Genomic DNA, 21,178 nt, shown 5'->3' with positions numbered 1-21,178 from the left:
TCCTCTATTTGGAGACTGTTTTTTCCTTTGTCTTGATGGAAAACTTCAATAATCAACTGAATCCCTGGAGTAGAAAAGGTCCCAAGCCCACCCAGAGGGATGAACCCAGCAGTTGGTGCCGTGCTGGCCCTCCCTGGCTTCTGGAGCAGCCTCGGTGGCAGGGCTGGCTGCACAGCCTCGTGTGGTCTATGATGTGAATCCTCAGTTTTCCCAATAAAACGTCACGCCTCAGGTTTTAGCTTTTGTATTTTTGAGATTCTGTGCTGCTTTAGTTAGTGGGTCTGGGGTTCATATTAGGGAATGGTGAGCTCTCTGTACAGAGAAGGGAGACAAAACAATTCCTTCTCTAGCTGGGGACCTAGGACAGATGATCCACATCTCAGGCCAGGAGCATAAACAACATGGACTGAAGAGAGAAAAACATGAAGGATTGGACAGATGATCCACATCTCAGGCCAGGAGCATAAACAACATGGACTGAAGAGACAAAAACATGAAGGATGGGACTGCATAATCTAAAGCTGTAATTGGACAATTAACTCCAATATGCAAATGGACCAGAACTTATAAAAGTGAGAGACCCCATGACTGGTCATGCATTTTGTGACCATTTTGGGTTCAGCTGGGGTGTAGCCCTGCCTGGGCTCTTGTCCTGCCCAAGCTGGATTTACTGAGGCCTCCTAATAAACACCTACTTTATTCTTTAGCTCCATCTAGTCTCTGTTCTAGGTCAGCCTTCACAAGGCATCAAACGCAGTGATAAAACAACTTTCCCTTCTATTATTGAAACATTAGCAAGAAAGGCATTACCAGAAAGAGGTCCTTAAGGTAAACACAGATATCTAAAATCCTGTCCCCAAAGGTAACCCAGGAAGCCCAGTTGTGGGTCTGTCCAGACCTTCAGGACAACTCTCCCCAGTCTCAGCTGTATGTTCCTTTGCCAAACCAGCTGGAATTCTTTTGCCCGCATGTACCACTGAGCCTCTTCCCCCACAAGCTGGCTTAGTTATGCCAGGAAGTGCTAGAAGCACTTGTGGAGATGTGGCTTATCTGAAGTGTTCCTTCCCCTTCCTGCTTGTCTTTCCTGACAGCACCCATTAGGCTGTGGAACTGTATTCAGATGTAAACATTCCTACCAGCCATGTCAACACAGTACATTCATGAGCAGTTCCAAAATCAAAAAATCAGGACAGCAGGAGACTGGGAAGGTCATTTTGTACAAGACCAGAACAGAGGTAGCCATGTAAGCTCCACAAAACATCATTTTTCCTCACTTAAAATTAAATATGCTTTGTTGTCATTTATTCAATATTTTCACTCTATCACTGAACATATATTATATTACTACTATATTAGACTAACATTCTTTAGTGTCTGTTGGGCAACATGCTTTTAAGTCTAGCAGACATTTCTGCTTATTGATTTTCAATAAATAAAATTCATTCAGTGTATTAAGTTCCATATTCTCAGAATGTATAGATAAACTCTAAGAATGGGATTCAAGCATCACATTTCTCCTCCTCTGAGCTTACCACAGCATTTCATATTTTATACTATACACACACTTATAGGCTCTTTATCAGTTATGAGACTCTTTTAGACACTCTTAAATTATCCAGATGAAATTGAGGCATTTTTCCAGCAGTGGGAGTTCAAGCTCAGATACTGTTGGCTAATAAGGAGAGAAAGCAGGGAAACCAGCTGTTGTAAGACACTGAACTTTTGCCTTTGATCATCCTTTACTTGATTCACAGCCAAAACCAATCATGTAGGTTTAGCAGAAGATAACAAAGTTTAGTGGGTGACAGAGAAATGGAGAATAAGCAATGTCAGTCACAGCACAGTGCCAACCTTCTATTCCCACAGGAAGATCATCACCCAAATTTAAAGTGCCCTTCCAGTCCTCTTTGGGATTGACTATTGATGCTCTAAAAGACATTTCTCCAGCCCTTACAGCAAGGAAAATAGGACAGAGACATGGGAGAATAGTGCATAATAAATTTGGAAAACTATTAATATTTTACATATTAAATAATTTGAATTGTATTTCTCAGATTTTTTTTTTCCTGAACTGGTTTATTCTACAGTTAATGTCTTCTATCTTCAGGCTGTCTTGCTTAGAAATCTTTGATTTTCTACTTTTCCTGTAAGAATTCTAGAGAGGCAGCAGATTGTAGAGCCTATTCAAACAATGCATTGAGTCACGTCACTCCTTACTCCTTTCCTTATTTCAGCAAATTAATGGTAACTTTACCAGACACTTTTCAGAAAAAAAAAATTCTGATGATTTCAATGAATTCTTGATGCAATTTTGACTCTTAAAACCACTTATTACCTTTCTTGTTGTATAGAATGGTAGTCTTCCAGTTGTACACTATATTCTAATAACTTAATATTAGAAATAACTAACACAGTCACCTAACAAACCCTGTTTATGGTACAATAATGTTATTTTATTGTATGTGTTAAAATATATATTCTCTGAAGATAGGATAAACATGGGAAATTTAGGAAATACAGAAACAATAAAGAAAAAAGAGACTATTTAATGTTATTACCATTTTAAAGGAACTATCAGGGAGAAGACTTCCATATAATGAATCAAAGACTGTATTAACTTAAATTTCTTTGACTTCTGCTCCTGCCTTTCAGACATGAAATAAATACATACAATGCAGGAAACCTTTTCAAATTCAAAACCCAAACACACAGGCTATATCTGCTCTGGTATTTGTATTTATCCATCCACAGAGTATTTACACAAGTGATGCTGTATGTGCATCACATAATGCTGTCAGCATGCACAATGCAAATGGGCAACAGCCTCTCTGACAAGACAGATAAAAACCAGATAAGGCAACTTCAAACTTCACCACAGTTCTGGCTTCTTACATTTTAACATAAATCTTCATCTTTCTATCAAAGGATTCATTTGGATTTCTAAATATTTAATGATGATCTCCCTCTTTTTCATTCATCGCCTTGAAAGCACTTCACACTTCAAAAAAGGCAAGGAAATGATGTTATTTCTACTCTGCAAATGTAAAAGCTGAGGCACAAATGAAGGGTTTTTTCAACTGTGGTATTTCAAATCTCAAACTTCTTCATTAAATTATGCTGGTGTCCATCAAAATGCAAAGCCATTTCTCACTCCTTTTTCTTCCAAGTTACCTGTCACAGTAAGTGTAGAGCCTTGAAAATCAGCTTGCTCAGCCTTTTCAAACTGGCATCCACACAATGCTCTTGTACTTTCAAGTGGCACTCCCTAAGAAAGGTGCTACTAAAACTGTATGTACAGGCAAAACAAAATACAAAAATGCAGTGATTGTATTATGCTAAAGGTATTTATCACTGCACAATTACACCATGGTCTTATCACTACAATGTGTGAAATGAAGAGAGAACTCAATGTTTCTAAATTTTGGTCAAAAACCCTTTATTTTATAAAAATCACAGGATTCATTTAAAATCTTAACCAATAAGAATTAATCAGAAATTAACTAACTTCAACTTGATGATTCAGAAATTAACTTAAATATTCACACACCAAATGAGTTAGCCAAAGTAACACCAGTGAACAGGTAGAGCTTGGTTTAGTAACTGTGTGTGCCTACATTTGTCCAAGAGCTGATCCCTACATCCACAGACTAATGCTGCCCTTGCCACGATGACATTCTGTGTGAGGCACTAACTATAGGATACCTTCAAAATTATTTTCCCATTTAAAGCCAGAAAACTTCACTGACCTTCCACCAACCAGAGATTCTGAAAGCCAGTGAGGACTTACTGAGCTTTTCCCATATTGAGCAACTGAATCATTTTCTTCTTTAGCCTTACACAGACTTTCACAGGGTAGTTAATTACTCTTGGATCTTCCCTTGGCAGTTGTCAGATCTGTCTTGATACTGGCCAGCTAGACAGCATCTAAATTTTTATCTCCCTGCCATCCATGAGGGATGTCCACTGGGATCTTCCAGATTAACTTCAGAGATCTGCCATTTTATCAGTATGGCAAAATTAATCTACCAGTACGCTTGAGAAAATACAGTTCCTTTGAATTCCAGGTGCTGGGTTGGGATCCCTTTCCCTAATCTGCCACATCCTTTCTTCAAATGAGTTAACAGGAATCATTACATACCAGAAATTACTTTAAATAAAGTAATTAAGGATAAAACCCATTAACAGAAAGCAACTGAACTAGGAAAAACTTGTGTAGGCTCAGCATTAAGGCTGATTGTGAGTCACAGTCTATAGAGACTGAATGAAACAGCTCAAAACTGTGTTTCATCCTTGCAATATTGCTTTCTCACATGAAAAACTTACTGAACTCTCTTGTGGTTTACCAGGAGATGCACTGGCTCCACAACTACTGTGGAGCTGCCAGGTGGCTGTTCTGGATGGAAAAGGGAGTCCAGGTCAGGATCTGCAGGACTGCAATGCAGAGGGGAACCAGACAGACCAGGTAGAACATGGCATCATGGAGATCTAAAAATGACCTGCTGAAACAAATGAGAACACAGCTTTCAATATGAAGATTAACTTCCATGGTCACTAAACAAGTTATTTTAAAATCATTCTCATTATAAACACATAGACATGCTACTGTACAGTCAATTCTAAATAAAAGAAATAGAAACATCTTGTGTATTTTCTAATTCTACATACAGATATGTATTATATATTGTTTTCTCTAGGTGGGAGGAATTCAGACAATTAGCACAGAAAGAGTTAATTTTAATACAACCTAAGAAATCCAGTTGACTACTTTCCTGATTATGTAATATAGGAATCAATTTAAGCAAATTTCGTCCAATTATAGAACAGAGCATCCAAAAAGATTTAGTAAAATTTGGAAGAGAAAGAAAAGTAGAAAATGGAAGCAAACATTTGAATATGAAATTAATTTATTTGAGTTGAATTCTGTGCTCTAATTATCCACATAGTGTGATGTTTTAGATGCTGAATGCTAGATAAAAGTAATGATAATTGCACAAAATTCAGGTGTGGTTTCAAGGGCCATTTGAAATATCATGCCTTATTTAATTTGGTTTTAAAATAAGTGATTACAAGATAATATAAGCCATAGAAAGAATAAATGTGAAATCAACACTAGTTTTCTTTTTATGTAATGAATGCATGGCATTTCCTCATTTAAATATTCTCTAATGAAAAATAAATAAAAGCATCAGCAAATATGAATGAAGCAAGAAAATACAGGAATTAAATGAGCTCCCTTTTATGAGCAGTATGGTTTCTGACAGCTCAAAGCATGCATTTTGGCATTCATCTAGTAGGAATCATTATCTACTTGCATTCTGTTAATTATGGGATTCTAATTACTTAAATATCAGGAAAGTCAACTCAAGCTGAGAAACAGCCCCTAAGTGAACTTTCTCTCCATGAGGCAGTTTATGTTCCTTTCTAATTTTTTTTCCTTAGCATTCATGGATGAGATAAGAGACTCACAGAACAGCTATGGACATGGTCCAAAAAAACTAAAATCTGTGAAAAATCCCCCAAACCTTGAGCAGCTTTCTGAATAAAACCTAAGAGCTCCACTGAATCATGAAAGAATCAACTCATGTCTCACTCAGTTTAACAAAAAAAATGTTTGCAACCTCCAACAAAGCCCAGATTCTGTCCTTAGTGCAGACACAGGCTCATAAATGAGCACAGTTTATCTCAAACCATGTACATGCTAATGCTACATAAGAAAACAAAAGCCCACAGGCTCACAAGTGAATCACTTAATCACTCGGGCAATTGCATTTGTGGCTGGAAATGTTCACTAGCAGGCCACTGGTCCATAGCCAATGTTTATTGGCAGTGACAAGAATTTACCATTTGGAGTTGTTTACTGGCCTGTATCCAGCTGCATTTCCAGTGCACCTACAGGGGAAGGAGCCCACATCATGCACAGCTCTGGCACAGCTGCCCCCAGGGACTGCAGGAGTGCAGGGACTGCCCCAGTGCCAGCAGGGAGCCACAGACACATTAATAACCACCTAATGATGAGAACAGGACTCAGACACAGTTAACAGGATGTTGGGGCTTGCATTTGGCCTGCTCTGCACACTAAGGAGGATTGCAGTTTTCCCTGCTAACATTATTCCATCTTTACACAAAGAACATCTGCAAAATCACTCACACTCTGCAATCCTGATTTGGTTTCACTGAGACGATGCTGATTTAAGAAAATAATATTACCTATGGTATTGTAAAACCTTAAGTTATTGAAGGAATTATGAAAAAATATAATACACAAACAAGGAATGGGAAAATATTTCATTAAGGGACTGGGATAAATCAAGAGCAGAATTTTATCACAATTACAGCCAAACAAGTAACTTCAGAAATTTCCACATCTACCTTTTTTTTTTTTTCCCCACACACAGGAATAAAACATACAAAAAACCTTAAGTTATTGAAGGAATTATGAAAAAATATAATACACAAACAAGGAATGGGAAAATATTTCATTAAGGGACTGGGATAAATCAAGAGCAGACTTTTATCACAATTACAGCCAAACAAGTAACTTCAGAAATTTCCACATCTACCTTTTTTTTTTTTTTTTTCCACACACAGGAATAAAACATACAGTGTTTCCCTAAACAGCCCTAAAATCACTCTGAACAGAATGTCAGGTAGTTCAGTAATTCAATATGAAAGCATTAACAGTTTAAAGTGCCTTCAATAAATAATGAAGAATTGCTGCCAAATAACTTTATTCTGAAGAATGAATTTGAAAAGCACTCTCAAGAGAAGCTGGTGGTAGTTGCAGTGGCTCTCCAGAAGAGGGAGGTTTTAAACTAGGCATCTTTTCCATGGCAAAGTAAAAAAAAATCAAGCCAAACTCAAAAAAAATACCAAAAAAACCCCCAAACCAAACAAGAGAAGAGGGAGGTTTTAAACTAGGCATCTTTTCCATGGCAAAGTAAAAAAAATCAAGCCAAACTAAAAAAAATACCAAAAAAACCCCAAACCAAACAAGGACAAAACACATCTCAAGCCATACAGGGCATGTACTGATTTGCTATGATGATGGACGAATGAAAAAACCAGGACACTCCATTCTGCAAAGTACTGCTCAAATTTTAAAGGTATTAAAAACCACTTTCCATGACAAAGTGCTTAACTTCTGTGACCACACTTCCTAAGGATGTGGCACAACGTGTCAGCAGAGGGGAAGGATCACCTTTGCCCTGCTGCAGGACTGTGCCTAATTCCAGCCCATTCTCCAGCCTGCTGAGATCCCCCCAATGGCAGTGTGACCCTCTGTGCACGTGCCACAGCCCCAGCTTTGCCCCAAACTTCCTGAGGGTCCATCCTGCCCCATCATCCTGGTCATGAGGAATGCAGCCCAGGCAGGCAATCTCCACTGCCTTCCCCTGCCCACCAGGCGAGTCATTTCACTGCAGAAGTTTATCAAGTTGGTCAAGCATCACTTCCCCTTGGTGGAGCCATGCTGGCTATTACTGATGATTTTATTGTCCTTACTGTGCCTGGAGCTTTCCTGGATTAACTGCTCCATCATTGCTGCTACAGTTTAACTCTCAGTTCAAGAAAAAGTAATAATTATTAGTAAAATAAATTATTAAGAATAATTCAGAATGCAGCAAATAGCGTATAGACTGCATATTCTGCTTTGTCCCAGTAAACAACATTGCTGGAAACTCTTCAGACATATTTATTCAGGGCCCAAACATTTTTTTAATGCAGAATAAGGGTCCTCTGTACTATCTTCACAATTCACTGCCACTACACCTAATAAAGCAAATGCTTTCCAAAGCACTTAATAGATATTGCCAGCTTTGGAGAAGGAGGAAGGACAGAGCTGAGATTGTATTGGAATGGGTCATAATACTTCATTTTATACAATTCACATGTGTGAAAAGCTTTATTTTCCCCAAAACAGTTTGGGTGTATTTTAAACAATCTCTTGTATTTAATTTCTGTTTGTCCTCAAACAACTTTGTCCTGGGGTAAATGTATTTTAACTGTTTTTTTTATTTTCAGCCTGTGGCTGTGGATGAAATATGAGATCTGCCAATAGGTTTTTAATATATATATATATAAAAGCAGTTTTATCTCAGTCAATGGTCTGAGAACAGTGCCAAGGGCAAACTGACTCCCTAGAAACAACTTTGAGCTTTCTGGTCTTCATGGATTGTGTATCAACCCTGTACTCCATTTGCAAGCAAAGGAAACCCATTCACACACTACATATACAGGAAACACAGGCAAACTGCTTCAGATTTAAGAAATTATTTTTGAAAGGATGGGCAAGATAAATATATATTTCAGGTGCTCTGATTCACTGATCTCAGCTTTGTATGTTTTATGCTGTTCCTGGCCCCAGTGAAATAAGTAAGATTTCAGCATGATTCAAGTGAAAACAGAGGATTTATAGACTGAGCATTCCAAGTATTTCAGCCTCTATATAATAAATTTATTGTTGTTATAGTCCAGGGGCTATTTACCACGCAAAAAAGATTTATGACTACTGTGATTTAAAATCCATCCACAAAGGGATCATTTCTCTGATTGAAAGGGATCAGAACTGCAGTTTTTATGTTTCAAATCTGAATTTCTCTGAATCATCAAGATGAATATATTCAGCCCTCTCATATCCACATCCAGTTCTTCTGCAAAAATCACTCATCTTATTTGACATTATAATGAAGTTCATGTCCTCTTCACATCATCTCACTGGCTATCTACAGAATGCATTAAAAAAAGCTGTTCTCACACATAGCCTCAACTTAAGCTGCCTTTGCTTCTGTCTGGATGCTTTTCTGAAGACCACCTGTTGTTCTTTTATGTCACGCTTGTCCTCATACATTTTTTTAGAAAATTCCTCAAATAAGGAATGTTCTCCTAACCCTGACACATAACCAGACCTCTCTCCCTCAGGAGCTATCTCCACAAAAGTTCATATAAAATTGTGCTTATCTGTTCCTTTAGGTTTTTACTAAAAGTTTAGGAGAGCTATGTAGCTCTCAGGATATTCATGTTGTTCCCTCAAGTAAATCCTAATCAGGACTGAATTTTCCATTTAGCCCTGACTTCAGTTATTCCTTATGTTGCCACTTCCTCCTGATGGTCATAAATACAGCCCGTGACCCTTTCAGTGTGGTTATTCCTTGTTAATTTATTTTTATAAAAGCCCACACACGTCCAACTAACCAGCAACCACAGCTTTATGCTGTATTAAGGTCTCCAGGGACTGAAATGCAATCATTAACATGAGAATGGTAAGGAGTACTGGAGCCAAAATGATACACTCCTACTCGAGGCAAAGTGTCTCCCTCCAGTGATTGTACTGCTTTCTCTCAAAAAAAAAGAAATCTGATTAACATTTTATATTATATATTTAACATTTTATATTATATATTTAAGGAAGTAGGTTTATGAGGTAAACAAAATTCAGATGCCAGGACAACATGCATCTTAATTTGAGCCATTAGGTGATCTCTAACATTTTCTTCCTTTATTGCAAAAAGCCAGGGGATGAAAGGTATCCTTTGCTTTCCAAAATTAGGTAGATATCCTCATGTATATCGTTTAATAAATTATTTACTCTTTAAAAAACATTTGTACTTCTACACAGACAAAAACAACTGATAAGTATTTTAAAGTGTTTATGTTTGTGAAGTGCATTTGATGCAAACCAATTCCTGCTCAATTTTCTTTTTAGATTACAGGAGTATTTCATGTTATTTCCTAAGATTTAAAGTATCTCTTTTGAACTCACCTTATATCAGGATGACCAGGTACATTATTCAGGTTATAATATCCATAATGATTTAGTATTGTAACCACAACCATTGGAGCCAAAGACTGGGCAGGCTTGGTAAATAAAGCATTGGTACCAAAAACCATAGAGGAAAGTGGCAATCTAAAATATTTGGGGAAAAAACAAATTATTGCACAACACAAACTTATTAGTGTATTAATTACAATTGTGATTTTAAAAAGCTTGAAATCCTGTTAATATGCAAATTCTAAATATCATGACCCTTACATTTATCTAGTTCACACATTATAGCAAACAGATCTACTCTCATAATGAAATTTACATTTATTTGGAAATAAAAAGTTACAAACTCTATAGGGCGTGTGTATGAGTATATATATAAATATATACACACATATATACATAGACACAGCTTGGCCCTAATTCTGAAGTGACTCGTACTTAAATTTGACTTTGTGCACTTTGAGTAATTATTGAAGTTAAATTAGACTGAACAGTGCATGGAGAATTAATCACAACTGAAGATTTTGCATGCATAGGCCAGAAAATGAGGCATTTTTTTTCCTCATGAAAACAACAGATCTTCCATTTGAGGGGCAAGTTCTTTAACAGGAGTCAATCTACACTTACATAACAATTGATTGAACCAACAGGAAGTTATGTGCACTTTGATAAAAATCCAAAAGATCAGTGAGTTGCAATATGCTATTCTGCAGCAGATTTTATCACTTTTATTTCAGGGAGATAAAGGAACCAGTTAGACTTTGAAATGTGCATTTTCCCTAGCATAGGCAAAGCTTTCTTAACACCTTTTCCATCTTGGAAAGGCCTCATTCAGAAAATTGCATATATGATTATAGATGTACCTGGTTACAAAGTAATTCAATTGAAGCTAACAAAAATAAAGCCACAAAAATTGGAAGGACTTGGCTTATATTATAGTATAAGAAAAAAAGAGAAATGACCTAATAATCTGTTTAAATGATTCTACTGAAGTAACTGCAGGAAACTTTACTCAAGTTCTGATCTTCATTTATGCTAAACTGCTTTTACAAAATGTACTTCTGTATCAAGGATCCCAGATCATTTACTGTCTTTACTTTGACATAATTTATTATCAGAGTAACAAGGCAAACAACATGTTAAAAAAACCAAAACTGTAATGACTGACATACCTCCTCTTGTGCTTTATTAAATCTGCATCAACAATATCTGCCAAAGGCAAATTGAACAAGCTAAATGAAGCTTGCACAATTACCCTAAAGAAAAACAAAATATTGAAGATGTTCACAGTTCTTATATTCACTTTATAATGAAATTGTAACTGACATTCAAACACAAACACACCAACACAGATATTCTGCAAACACACAAAGCTGAGATGTTCCTTAAAACATGAAAGCATTACCTGATCTGTTCTTAGTTGAGAATTAGAAATCAATATGCAAACCTAAAAGTGCGGGGTTTTCTTATTTTTTTTTGCTGGACATTGGTGTAAAAGGTTGTGAACACTGACAATAAATTTAACATTATCAGTAAATGTCATTTTAAATGATCAGGAGAAAACAAGTACCTCAGAAAAAGGGGAAACTGAAAATTTGCTCTTGAAGTCTGGAAAAGACATGACCATGTGGAAGATAAACTTCAAGGTGGAAGAATTAGAATAGAAAGAATACATGCATTCCTAGATCTGTATTTACAGTGTATATAGATGTATACAGACATGCAACACACACACAAACACACACATACAAAGCTGATTGTTAACAAATAGCCAAATTAAACAATAAACTAAAATATTACAATTTCTGTGTCATTAAATTTTGGGTGGGATGAGCTTTTACTAACAAGGTACTTTGAACAACTAGCACTTTAAACATACAGTCTTTAGGTACCTCAGAATTTTTTCCTGGAGAAATCAAAACACATCTTCATCATTTAAAACATGCAGATAACGAAATTCAATTTATTGTTCACACAATTCAGTGTTAGAGTAGCCCACGACTGCAATACTGAAAATAAGAAAGAAAATGGGGTGGGGAGGGAAAGATGAAGAAAAAGAGGGAAGGAAAGAACATGGAGAAAGACAACAATGAAAGAGAATATGAAGAAATAAAAACTGCTGCAACAGTATTCTGATACAAACAGCTCTTTATCTTTAAATAAGGTTTTCCATGTATCATTATGTATTTATGTGAAAATACTACAGCTTGGCATCTTACTGCTGAGCATCAGTGGGAATGGGCTCAGTGCTGGTTACCCGACAGACACCCGAGTTAGCCCTGCCTGCAGTGCAGCACACAAGTGTTCCTGCAACACAGGGTGAGGTCTGAGCTTTCCTAGCAAGCAGTCCCTGGGGAGAGAGACTTTCCTCTGCTGAGCTCTTCCCTGTCTGTGGAAAACATGAGATTCTCCTCCCTTGCATCTCAGGTTAAAGTGACTGGAGGCATGTGCCTGCAAACTGTAATTGCTGTTTTGCATTTTAGACTTTTTTTTTTTGTTTATTTCAAGCAGAAAATAAAAGCTGAAACAGAATGAAATGAAAGCCAGGAAAAAAAAAAAAAAGGAAAAGCTGTAATTGGAGTTTCAACTTTTCTGGTAAGTGAAACAGAATGAAAGCCATGAAAGCAGAGGCAGAATCTTCATGGTAATAAAAGCAAGTATCTACTCTATTAGAAGTATTTCAGCTGTGTCTATGAACAGGGAAGTGGATTTACTTACATGTTTGTTGTGACATAAAATGCCAGCAGATAATAGTGTTCTTGCCCTAGAAGACACATGACAGCAGCAGCTACTCCTTCATAGTAAAAGGAAAACAAGATGATTCTGTAATAACCCAACTTCTTCAACAAAGCATGACTGAGAAGAACAAGGCACTGAAAAGATAATATATACACATATAGGATGAAAAGATACAGTACAGTGTCTCAGCATTAGGAGAACTATAAAACACAGACCTGATATAATTAATACCCTTTAAAGAAAAGAAAAACTAAACAATGATCCTAAGAAGGGAAACTTAACAAAATTTTAAAAAACCCCAGAAATTGAACAAAGACAATTCTCTACTGGCTCATTCTATGCCACTGTACTAGGTACAGCCTCCTTTCACTCAAAAACTAGAGAACTGCTATATCCTGAGGGAAACAGTTCCCTAGAATGCCTAACTATTATTTAATGCTCATGATCTTCACTTTTGATATCCCTTAAAGTATTAGCTTTGCAGTATGGTAACTGTAAATTAAGCATCTTGCCATGTAACTGCTGAAAAGATGTATTTTCAGTAATTGCTTCTTCATTAATATTACTATTCTCATTGACATTTATAGAAATCAGGCATGATTTTTAAGTTGTCAAAGCAAGCTCACCAGGACAGCTTTAACTAAGCAAGTTAGAGGCTTTACTAGCAAGCAGAGAAAGGCAGAGGCCAGTGCTTGTGCATGACTGAGTTTTAATTTTGCCAGTCTTGGCAAGGAGTAGATTCTGAGAATCTAGTGACTGGCTAACTCATGGAAATGGTATTAAGTGCTGATTATAGTATGAACAAAATTTAAGTTCTTCATTGTTCCTCACTTTTCAGTTTCAATAGGACATTCTGTAATGAATTATGTTCTTTTTGTTATATGGGCCTTTGTCACCATCTACATGTACATGGTCCTCATCTCTGTCACAAATATACAAAAAAGATCTGTGGATCTGTATAAAGATCCACATTTTCTCCTTTCTTCTGTGTTACAGAGATGAACTGTGTAATATTCAGATGAAGAACAGGAAAGAATTTCCTTGTGCAATTGTTCCCACACTGAACTGCTTTAACATGACAAATAAAACCAGGATGCTACGGTCAGACAAAGATTACCATGGCAAATGCTATTGTTCAAAAAGCTCAACATTTCTACTTGATCAGGCAGGTAAAATAAATCTGGAAAGGTGGTATAAGAAAAATAGCTTGTTATAAGAAATTTAAAACATACTCCTCCTCCTGGCTGTTTTCAGGGATTTTGCTGAAAAGTGCCTCCACTAGAGATACTAAGGGATCGTGTAATCCCTGCTATTGTAAACACCATGTTCCTGTCTCCCTGTAATTGCAAAATAACCCTGTCTCAGGAAGTACTTATGACTTAGAAAATTCCTCACTACTTGCACGTCTTTAAGACTGTGTGTTTGTAAGGAAAATACTAACAATGATGCAAATTCAAAGTTGTTTGTCTATGTTACAGCAACATTTTCCTTGTGGGCACGTTGTGTTCCTCACATCCACTACTAGAAGGAACCTAAGTCAGAAGCTGAATTCTAGTAGAGGCCACTGAAGCAGAGTTCATAAAAAGGAGCTTTATTTTACAAGGGTCGGGTGTTTTTCCAGTAAGTGAAGTTCAGGACATTGCCATCAGAGAATTCTCTTATTGTATCTTGAGCTCAAAGGGACAAAACCTGAGAAAAATAAGGTCACAGCAAACCCTCTACGGTTCAGTGACCTTCCAGACAAAGAGTCTCTGGGGAGCAGAGGGGGACGCATTTTCTGAAAGATTGTTCTTTTCACACTGTCACACTGATTTTATCAATAAAAGTGATTGCTATATATCAAGTGTAAAATTATTTAAGCTTTCCTAACTTCTGTAGCTTCTGATTTATTTCCAAAGTTCATTACCTAACAGTTCATTACCGAACTGTCTGAGGTACAGGGGAAAACCCCAAAACTATTAAAGCTGTGATAAGGACAAAAGTTGAAATTATAGTTATAGAACAGAAGGTATGTTCAGGATCTGTATGTTTTATATGCAAAAGCCCAAATGGGAACTGAAATTGTGCTGTGAATTCCAGTTGCATTTTCATTTATCTTATACATATTACTTATCAAAACTCATTACAATTTAATGAATGTAACAGCCTGATTTAAAAAAATGCTGAACACCATCAGCACCTATGATACTCCTATTCTGAGTACCCTAACTTTCAGCATCCAACAGGTAAACACAGAGAAAGTTTTTAAAGATCTAGAGAAATAAGTTAGAAGGCAATGAATAGAGGAATTTTTTATTTACTGCAGACAAGTATGGTGAAATTCTGTGGGTATATACTTTTGCTGCTTGTTTTCACACATTACCCTTTTGGGTTCTCTTTCTCTTTTCAGTTCATTATTCCTCTCCTCATCCCTGACTGGGCTCTTAAAAGTATATCTCTCTTCCCCATAAATACTGCTGACCAAGAGACCAATCAACAAAACAAATGGGAGTGTATTATTCTTCAAAAGCAGCTATTTAGAGTTTTGTTTGGTTTCCATGACTGAGATACTACATATTTTAACAATGCCTTTCATACTTTCTAATTTTTTGCTGGTATTTTGAACATACTATTTCAGAAACTTCCTGCAGAAGAGCTTAGTCTTCAATTTGTAATACACAGCATTGGAAAACAAAACAAATCCAAAAAAGAATTCAGAATTCTGTAGATTTTGCTTTAGAAATGCTTGATCTTGGCCATGTTTTTCATTCCTTCATGCTTAGGTATAAGTGCTGGAGGATACAAAACATTCATTCCTTGCCTACTCAAGTCTCACATTGTTTTCAACACATGTTCCACCAGCCTGTCTGTCTGCTCTCTCTACCTCTTACACTTGATCAGCCTGCACTGAGGTACTTTCTTCTTCTAGAGCACTGGGGAGTGAGATTTAGTACTCATTTTGGCAAATGCTTTATGCCAAATACAGCATTTTTCAAGCATTAAATGGATACCGTGAACTACTAAAACACCAGGTTTTCATATTCAGAAATATGACTGCCTACCTGAGGACAAATCAAGCATTAAATGGATACCGTGAACTACTAAAACACCAGGTTTTCATATTCAGAAATAAAATATGACTGCCTACCTGAGGACAAACAAAACCTGCTCCATACATGATACTTCTTACTGAGGAAGAAAGGACATCCTTAGGAATAAGATTATCCGCAAAGATCATCATAAAATTGTTGTAGAAGGCTAGGTGGAAGACTTGGAAGAAGTTCATTGTTACAAAACACAGAAAGTTCTTCTCTGTCATGATCTGTTTGGTCAACGAAACTACCGAAGCCAAGGAGAAAGCTCCACCACTGTTTTCCAGATCAGCATCCTCTGTACGAACGTCCCTCTGCTCATACTGACTCGTGCTGTATTTACCTGCGCAACACATACAGGCTGTCGCCAGCGCTGCGACCAAAACAGCGAACGCCTGAAAGGAAGCGAAGTTTTCCATATTATCCGACACGAGCCCGCAGAACAGAAGGCTGCTGGAGCCCACCAGCGTGGCCGCCTGGTTGTACCTGACGAGCCTGAGCCGGCCGTCGTGCCCGGTGGCGCCCTCGGCGAAGAGCGCGCACTGCGCCAGCAGCACGAAGGTCAGCAGGCCGTCCAAGGCACAGCGCGACGGTGAGGTGCAGGTCGCACAGGCAGTCGCCCTCCTGGTAGCGCCTCCAGGGGAACCACGGCAGCAGGAAGGCCAGGCCGTACACAGGGGCTCCGCACAAAATGGAGAACCGGCGCCTCGCGCAGCACTCCAGCCGGGAGTTGTCCTGAATGTACCCGAAAAGGGGATCGTTGATGGCGTTCCAGATCATGAACACGACCTGCCACAAGCAAGGGGATTTGTCACTGCCGGCATTCTTCCACAGAGATTATGCAAACGCAGCATATTTATTTAAAAGAAACTTCAATTCAGACAATAAATAAACACATAGTGTCACCATGATATTTGATGAAAAATTATTTGCTAGGATTTTTCTCCTAGCTGAGAAGCCTCAGAAAAGAAATGTAAACAATTAACTATCGGAAGGCTGGGGAATATGGTCTGGACATTGTTTACCAACAGGTGCATCTTAGATTGCTCCATGTGGATTGTTTTCACTTGATGACCAATCACAGCCACCTGTGTGGAGGCTGTGAGCAGTCACAGGATTTTGTAATTCATTCCTTGCCTTTTCTTTCTAGCCTTCTGATGGATCTTTTCTCTATATTCTTTTTAGTATAGTTTTAGTATAGCATTTTAATATAATATCTCATAATATAATAAATTAGCCTTCTGAAACATGGAGTCAAGATTCTCATCTCTCCCCTCGTCCTGGGACCCTCGAACACAACCATAACATAGAAAAGCTACTCAGAGTGCAACAGGTCTTGGAGTCTTAGTACAGCTACTTAGGACTTAGTAACAGCCACTGAGAGTCAAAACAGACTCTAAAACAAATTCTTATGTGCATTCATAGGTTTATAGAAATTTTGAAAAAATAAGATTGAGTAAGTAGGTAGGTGACCAACTACGTGTGAAATAAACTGTCTCTAAGACTCCACTCTTTCAAAACCTTATAAATCTGGGCTTTCATCCTGCAAAGCTCAGACATTATTCTCACAGTAAGTTAATTCAAAACATGAGCTGGCCCATTACTTTCAGGATACCATTTACAACGTGAGTTACTCACATGGATAATGACTTGCAGGATAAATGCAGAATTTAAGTACTTAAACACTTCATAGGAAAGCACTAATGTCAAACTTATCTATGGAGCTGAGGTGCAAAATCAGTTTAGAAAATTACTTCAAGCTATCAAATGTAAAACTCTTTTCAGCAATTAAGTCTGGAGATTTTTACTCTACAGACTGTAAATTATGTGCTTTATGTGTAAGTTCCGTTGCTTATGGATTAACTAAAGTCAAAGATAATTTACTGTTAATTAATTGCAATGATTCCAAAATTAATCTGTCATTAAAAGGATCACTTTTTTGTAATAGCACTGACGCATAGCACAACATGGTAATCAAAATATTCCATTGTACAGTACCTGTGCTACATGAAATCCTGTTTCTGAAATTTTGTATTGGTTTAGGAATAGCTTAACGTAGTAGAAATTAAAAATGCTGTTCATCATTCCAGCACCTAAGGTAGTCATAGAATATGCCAGTGCATTAGCATGAATTCCCCAAAGAATCTTCATCTTCCAAGAGTACAGCTCTCTTCTTCCTCAAGTTACAAAAGAGAATTACAACAATTAGTAGAATAATCTTCCAAATTAAAATAACATAGGGGATTTGCTTGTTTCAGAGGTGCAGAAATGTACTATTGGAGGAAAATGTTCCCATTCTTCCTTTTTTTTATAATCAGAAACACATTTTACTGAGTGATAAGACACTGAGCCCAAAATACTAAGTTATTAGGTGACATTTCTAAGTATAATCAGCACTTAAAAGTCAATGGAACAAGTAGACAAAAATTTGAAAGAAACCCTTCCAAAACTGATGTATAGACTCCACTTAAAAACCTGCTATTGCAAACACTCATCTTGGTGTAGAGTTCGAAGTAATTGCATACATTTTAGTTCTTGCTAGCTGTATATTCTTAAAATTATGGACTGTGTTGGAATGAAGTGACTCAACTCCTTATGTATTCCAATGCTATGAATGTCAAATGCAGCATGCACATAGGGTGAATATTTCTTTCAAAACAAATACCAAGTTTTGCCCTTCTATTTTAAAATACTAATTGTTAAGAAGTCATGGAAGCAATATTTTCACCTAATAAGCCATAAAACAATTAAAACAAAACACCTTTAAATTAACATTTTCATGGTATGGAAGAGTGCATGTAAATAAAATGTAGCAAGTAGCACACACAGCATTTTATGTATGCCCACATAGCAGAGATTCAGCCCAAGAATACAGATTTCTTTAATCTACCATTCAGATATTCAGCCAACAAATTTTCAAGATGCTGATCTTTTCCATCAATTATCTTGTTTGGTGTAAACTATGCCATGAAAGGAACCAGTTCCAGGGAACCTCTGCCTTTTAAAGCTGTTTAATAGCTACCTAAAAGTAGCCCTTGACCATACTTGATTTTTTAAGCCAAATACATAATTACTCCCAGGTATCTGGTTTTTAACTGAGGCTTTATTCATTTTTACATCTGTTGGAGGTAGCTGCCTGCTACCTCAAGTTCAAATTTCAGCCTTACTATGCAGAGCTTTACAACCTGTTTTATGCCAATAGTTCACACTTTGCTCCTCTGCATATTAACAATTTTACCGTAAAAGCAATTTTCACATATCCATCAAAACACCTACTTTGAATATCTGCTTGATCAGCAGCTCTATAAGCAGCTCCCTCAACTCCTCATAAAAATAACCACGGAAGAAACAGGAAATGAAAGCCAAGGCTCTTTCCAGCCTTCCTGTGGTTTACAAGGCTGCTGTGCAGGAAGGGAGGAACTTCCGAATCACCGGGCAAGGAGCACACAAAAGCCACAAACCAGGTAGGGACTGGGAAGATGGAGCAGGCAGTTTCTCCATCCCCCCAACATGGGAAATGAACTCTTGAAGAGCAAATAAAGTGTGGATGCACTTTTGCATATATAAGATGCTGTGGTACGAAACATGATGCAAAGAGTAGGTAACTTTGTTTTATAGTTAAGAAAAAAGTAAAGCTGACAAACAACTGGAACCCTAGGATTTATTTTATTAAAGCAAATTTATTTCTGAGAATATGACTGATTTTTTAAAATATTTCAGAATGACCATGATGTATACCTTCAAATGAACATGATGTATACCTGCAGCAAGTTTGGTTTCACAATCTTTTACTGAGAAACCTAAAATGAAGGAAAAGGTTATTGAAAAGATGTACAATTGAAATGTTTATTTTTAAAAATAAGTTTGATATTAATATGAAAGTCATTACAACGAGTATGTTACTGGCAAGTGTCACATTTGCTCTTTCACAAATATATTTAATGCCTTCACAAATATATTTAACTAGGATTTATTTTATTAAAGCAAATTTATTTCTGAGAATATGACTGATTTTTTAAAATATTTCAGAATGACCATGATGTATACCTTCAAATGACCATGATGTATACCTGCAGCAAGTTTGGTTTCACAATCTTTTACTGAGAAACCTAAAATGAAGGAAAAGGTTATTGAAAAGATGTACAATTGAAATGTTTATTTTTAAAAATAAGTTTGATATTAATATGAAAGTCATTACAACGAGTATGTTACTGGCAAGTGTCACATTTGCTCTTTCAAGCCTTCACAAATATATTTAATGAAATTATTTACATAGTGGATATTAGGGCTTTTGGAAAGGTAGACATTTCACCTCTTTTTCTACCTGGAGCACCCTGCACAGGTTTCCAAAATGGAGAATTGGGAAACTTTACTTTCCTTCAAATTCCACAAGCACCAAGAATAAAAGTGCTTCACACTAACATTACCAGCAGTCATTTCTAAATTGTTTGGCTCGATTCCACAAATAAAAAATGGTCCCCTCAGAAAATCTGAAAGATATTTGAAATTTCTTCCAAAAATTTTTTCTAACACTCTACAAACTGGTCTCTAGTACCATGAGTAATTGTACTATGCAGGATCTGACACAACTCTACCCTAATTGGTACATCTAGTCATTCACCTTGTTTATGAAATAGGTTCAATTAGAAGTTGAGGTACCACACTTCCTTCCCCAGATGTTCCCTTTAATAGCACTACAATGAAATCATGCATGAGCATCCCCTCCCTCTTCTTAATAGTCAGCCTTTATATTGAGCAGGTTAAAGCACTGGTGAACATTTTGTGACTCATAGAAGGCAAATCGGTTTCAGAAATTTCTAGTGGTTACAACTGTCTTAATACTCAGAGGCCGAAAGAACAGGCTGTGAGATGCACTGGGACATTACCTGCGTTTCTCCCACAGCAGGATGACAACGGCTGAAAGAAATTAGAGCAAGAGTCTAAAGAAGAAAAGTGGATTCCGAGAGATAATAGCAAACGTTGCCTGAGGCGCACTAGGTGACATCCTGCTCTGCCGTCCTGGGTCCCAAACCGCTGTGCAATGCTCACAGCCCTGACAGACGGGTTGGACACACCGATCTTCCTCATCCTTCTGACGTGACTGCACCACATTAAGACGGGAACCAGAATCGACTCTCTGCTAGTCCCGAGGGGTAGCACTGAGGGGAGACTCGGGGGTGCTCACAGAGGCAGCCGGGCCGTGGCACCGGCCGTGCCCGCGCTGCGAGCGCTGAGGGGCCGCGCTCCTGCCAGGCGGGGGCTCGGGGCTCGCAGGACTGCACCTTTGGAAGGGCCCGTCTGTTAACAATAGGGAAGTTACGCTCGTTTTTCTCAGCAGGTCCCTGGACAGGAAACACGGCTCCCTCCGCTTTGTGCGGTAAAGAGGGGAGAGCGAGCGGCGGCCGCTCGTGCGGGGATGGAGCCAGCCCTTTTGGGTCTGCAGGCTCCCCGTTCCGCCCTCCCCTCCCGCACGCCGGCGGAGAGGCGGCCCGCACCTGGGCGCCACGCCGGGCCCCTCCTCAGGGGCTCTTCCCTCAGCGCTCCCAACACCGGGCAACAAGGAGCCCCGGCTTTCCCTTCGCCAAGTCGCACTGTCCCACCCCGG

At 37.9% G+C, this 21,178-nt stretch overlaps 1 protein-coding gene across 1 annotated transcript; it reads right to left on the bottom strand.

Moving 5' to 3' along the window:
* Nucleotides 1-4,366: 4,366 nt before the first annotated feature.
* Nucleotides 4,367-19,684, bottom strand: LOC121334583 (transmembrane protein 180-like). The gene is given in 8 exon segments (XM_041401849.1): nt 4,367-4,499; nt 9,758-9,901; nt 10,936-11,019; nt 12,482-12,636; nt 15,630-16,158; nt 16,160-16,362; nt 17,572-17,750; nt 19,621-19,684. Coding segments are annotated over 7 exon segments (1,401 nt in total). The 5' UTR covers nt 17,725-17,750; nt 19,621-19,684.
* Nucleotides 19,685-21,178: the final 1,494 nt, after the last annotated feature.

The sequence above is a fragment of the Onychostruthus taczanowskii genome, unplaced genomic scaffold, assembly GCF_017590055.1.
Source record: "Onychostruthus taczanowskii isolate IOZ18803 unplaced genomic scaffold, ASM1759005v1 scaffold19, whole genome shotgun sequence".
Classification (NCBI taxonomy): domain Eukaryota; kingdom Metazoa; phylum Chordata; class Aves; order Passeriformes; family Passeridae; genus Onychostruthus; species Onychostruthus taczanowskii.
The sequence above is the reverse complement of the archived record's forward strand: the minus strand, read 5'-3'. Positions and strand labels throughout refer to the sequence as shown.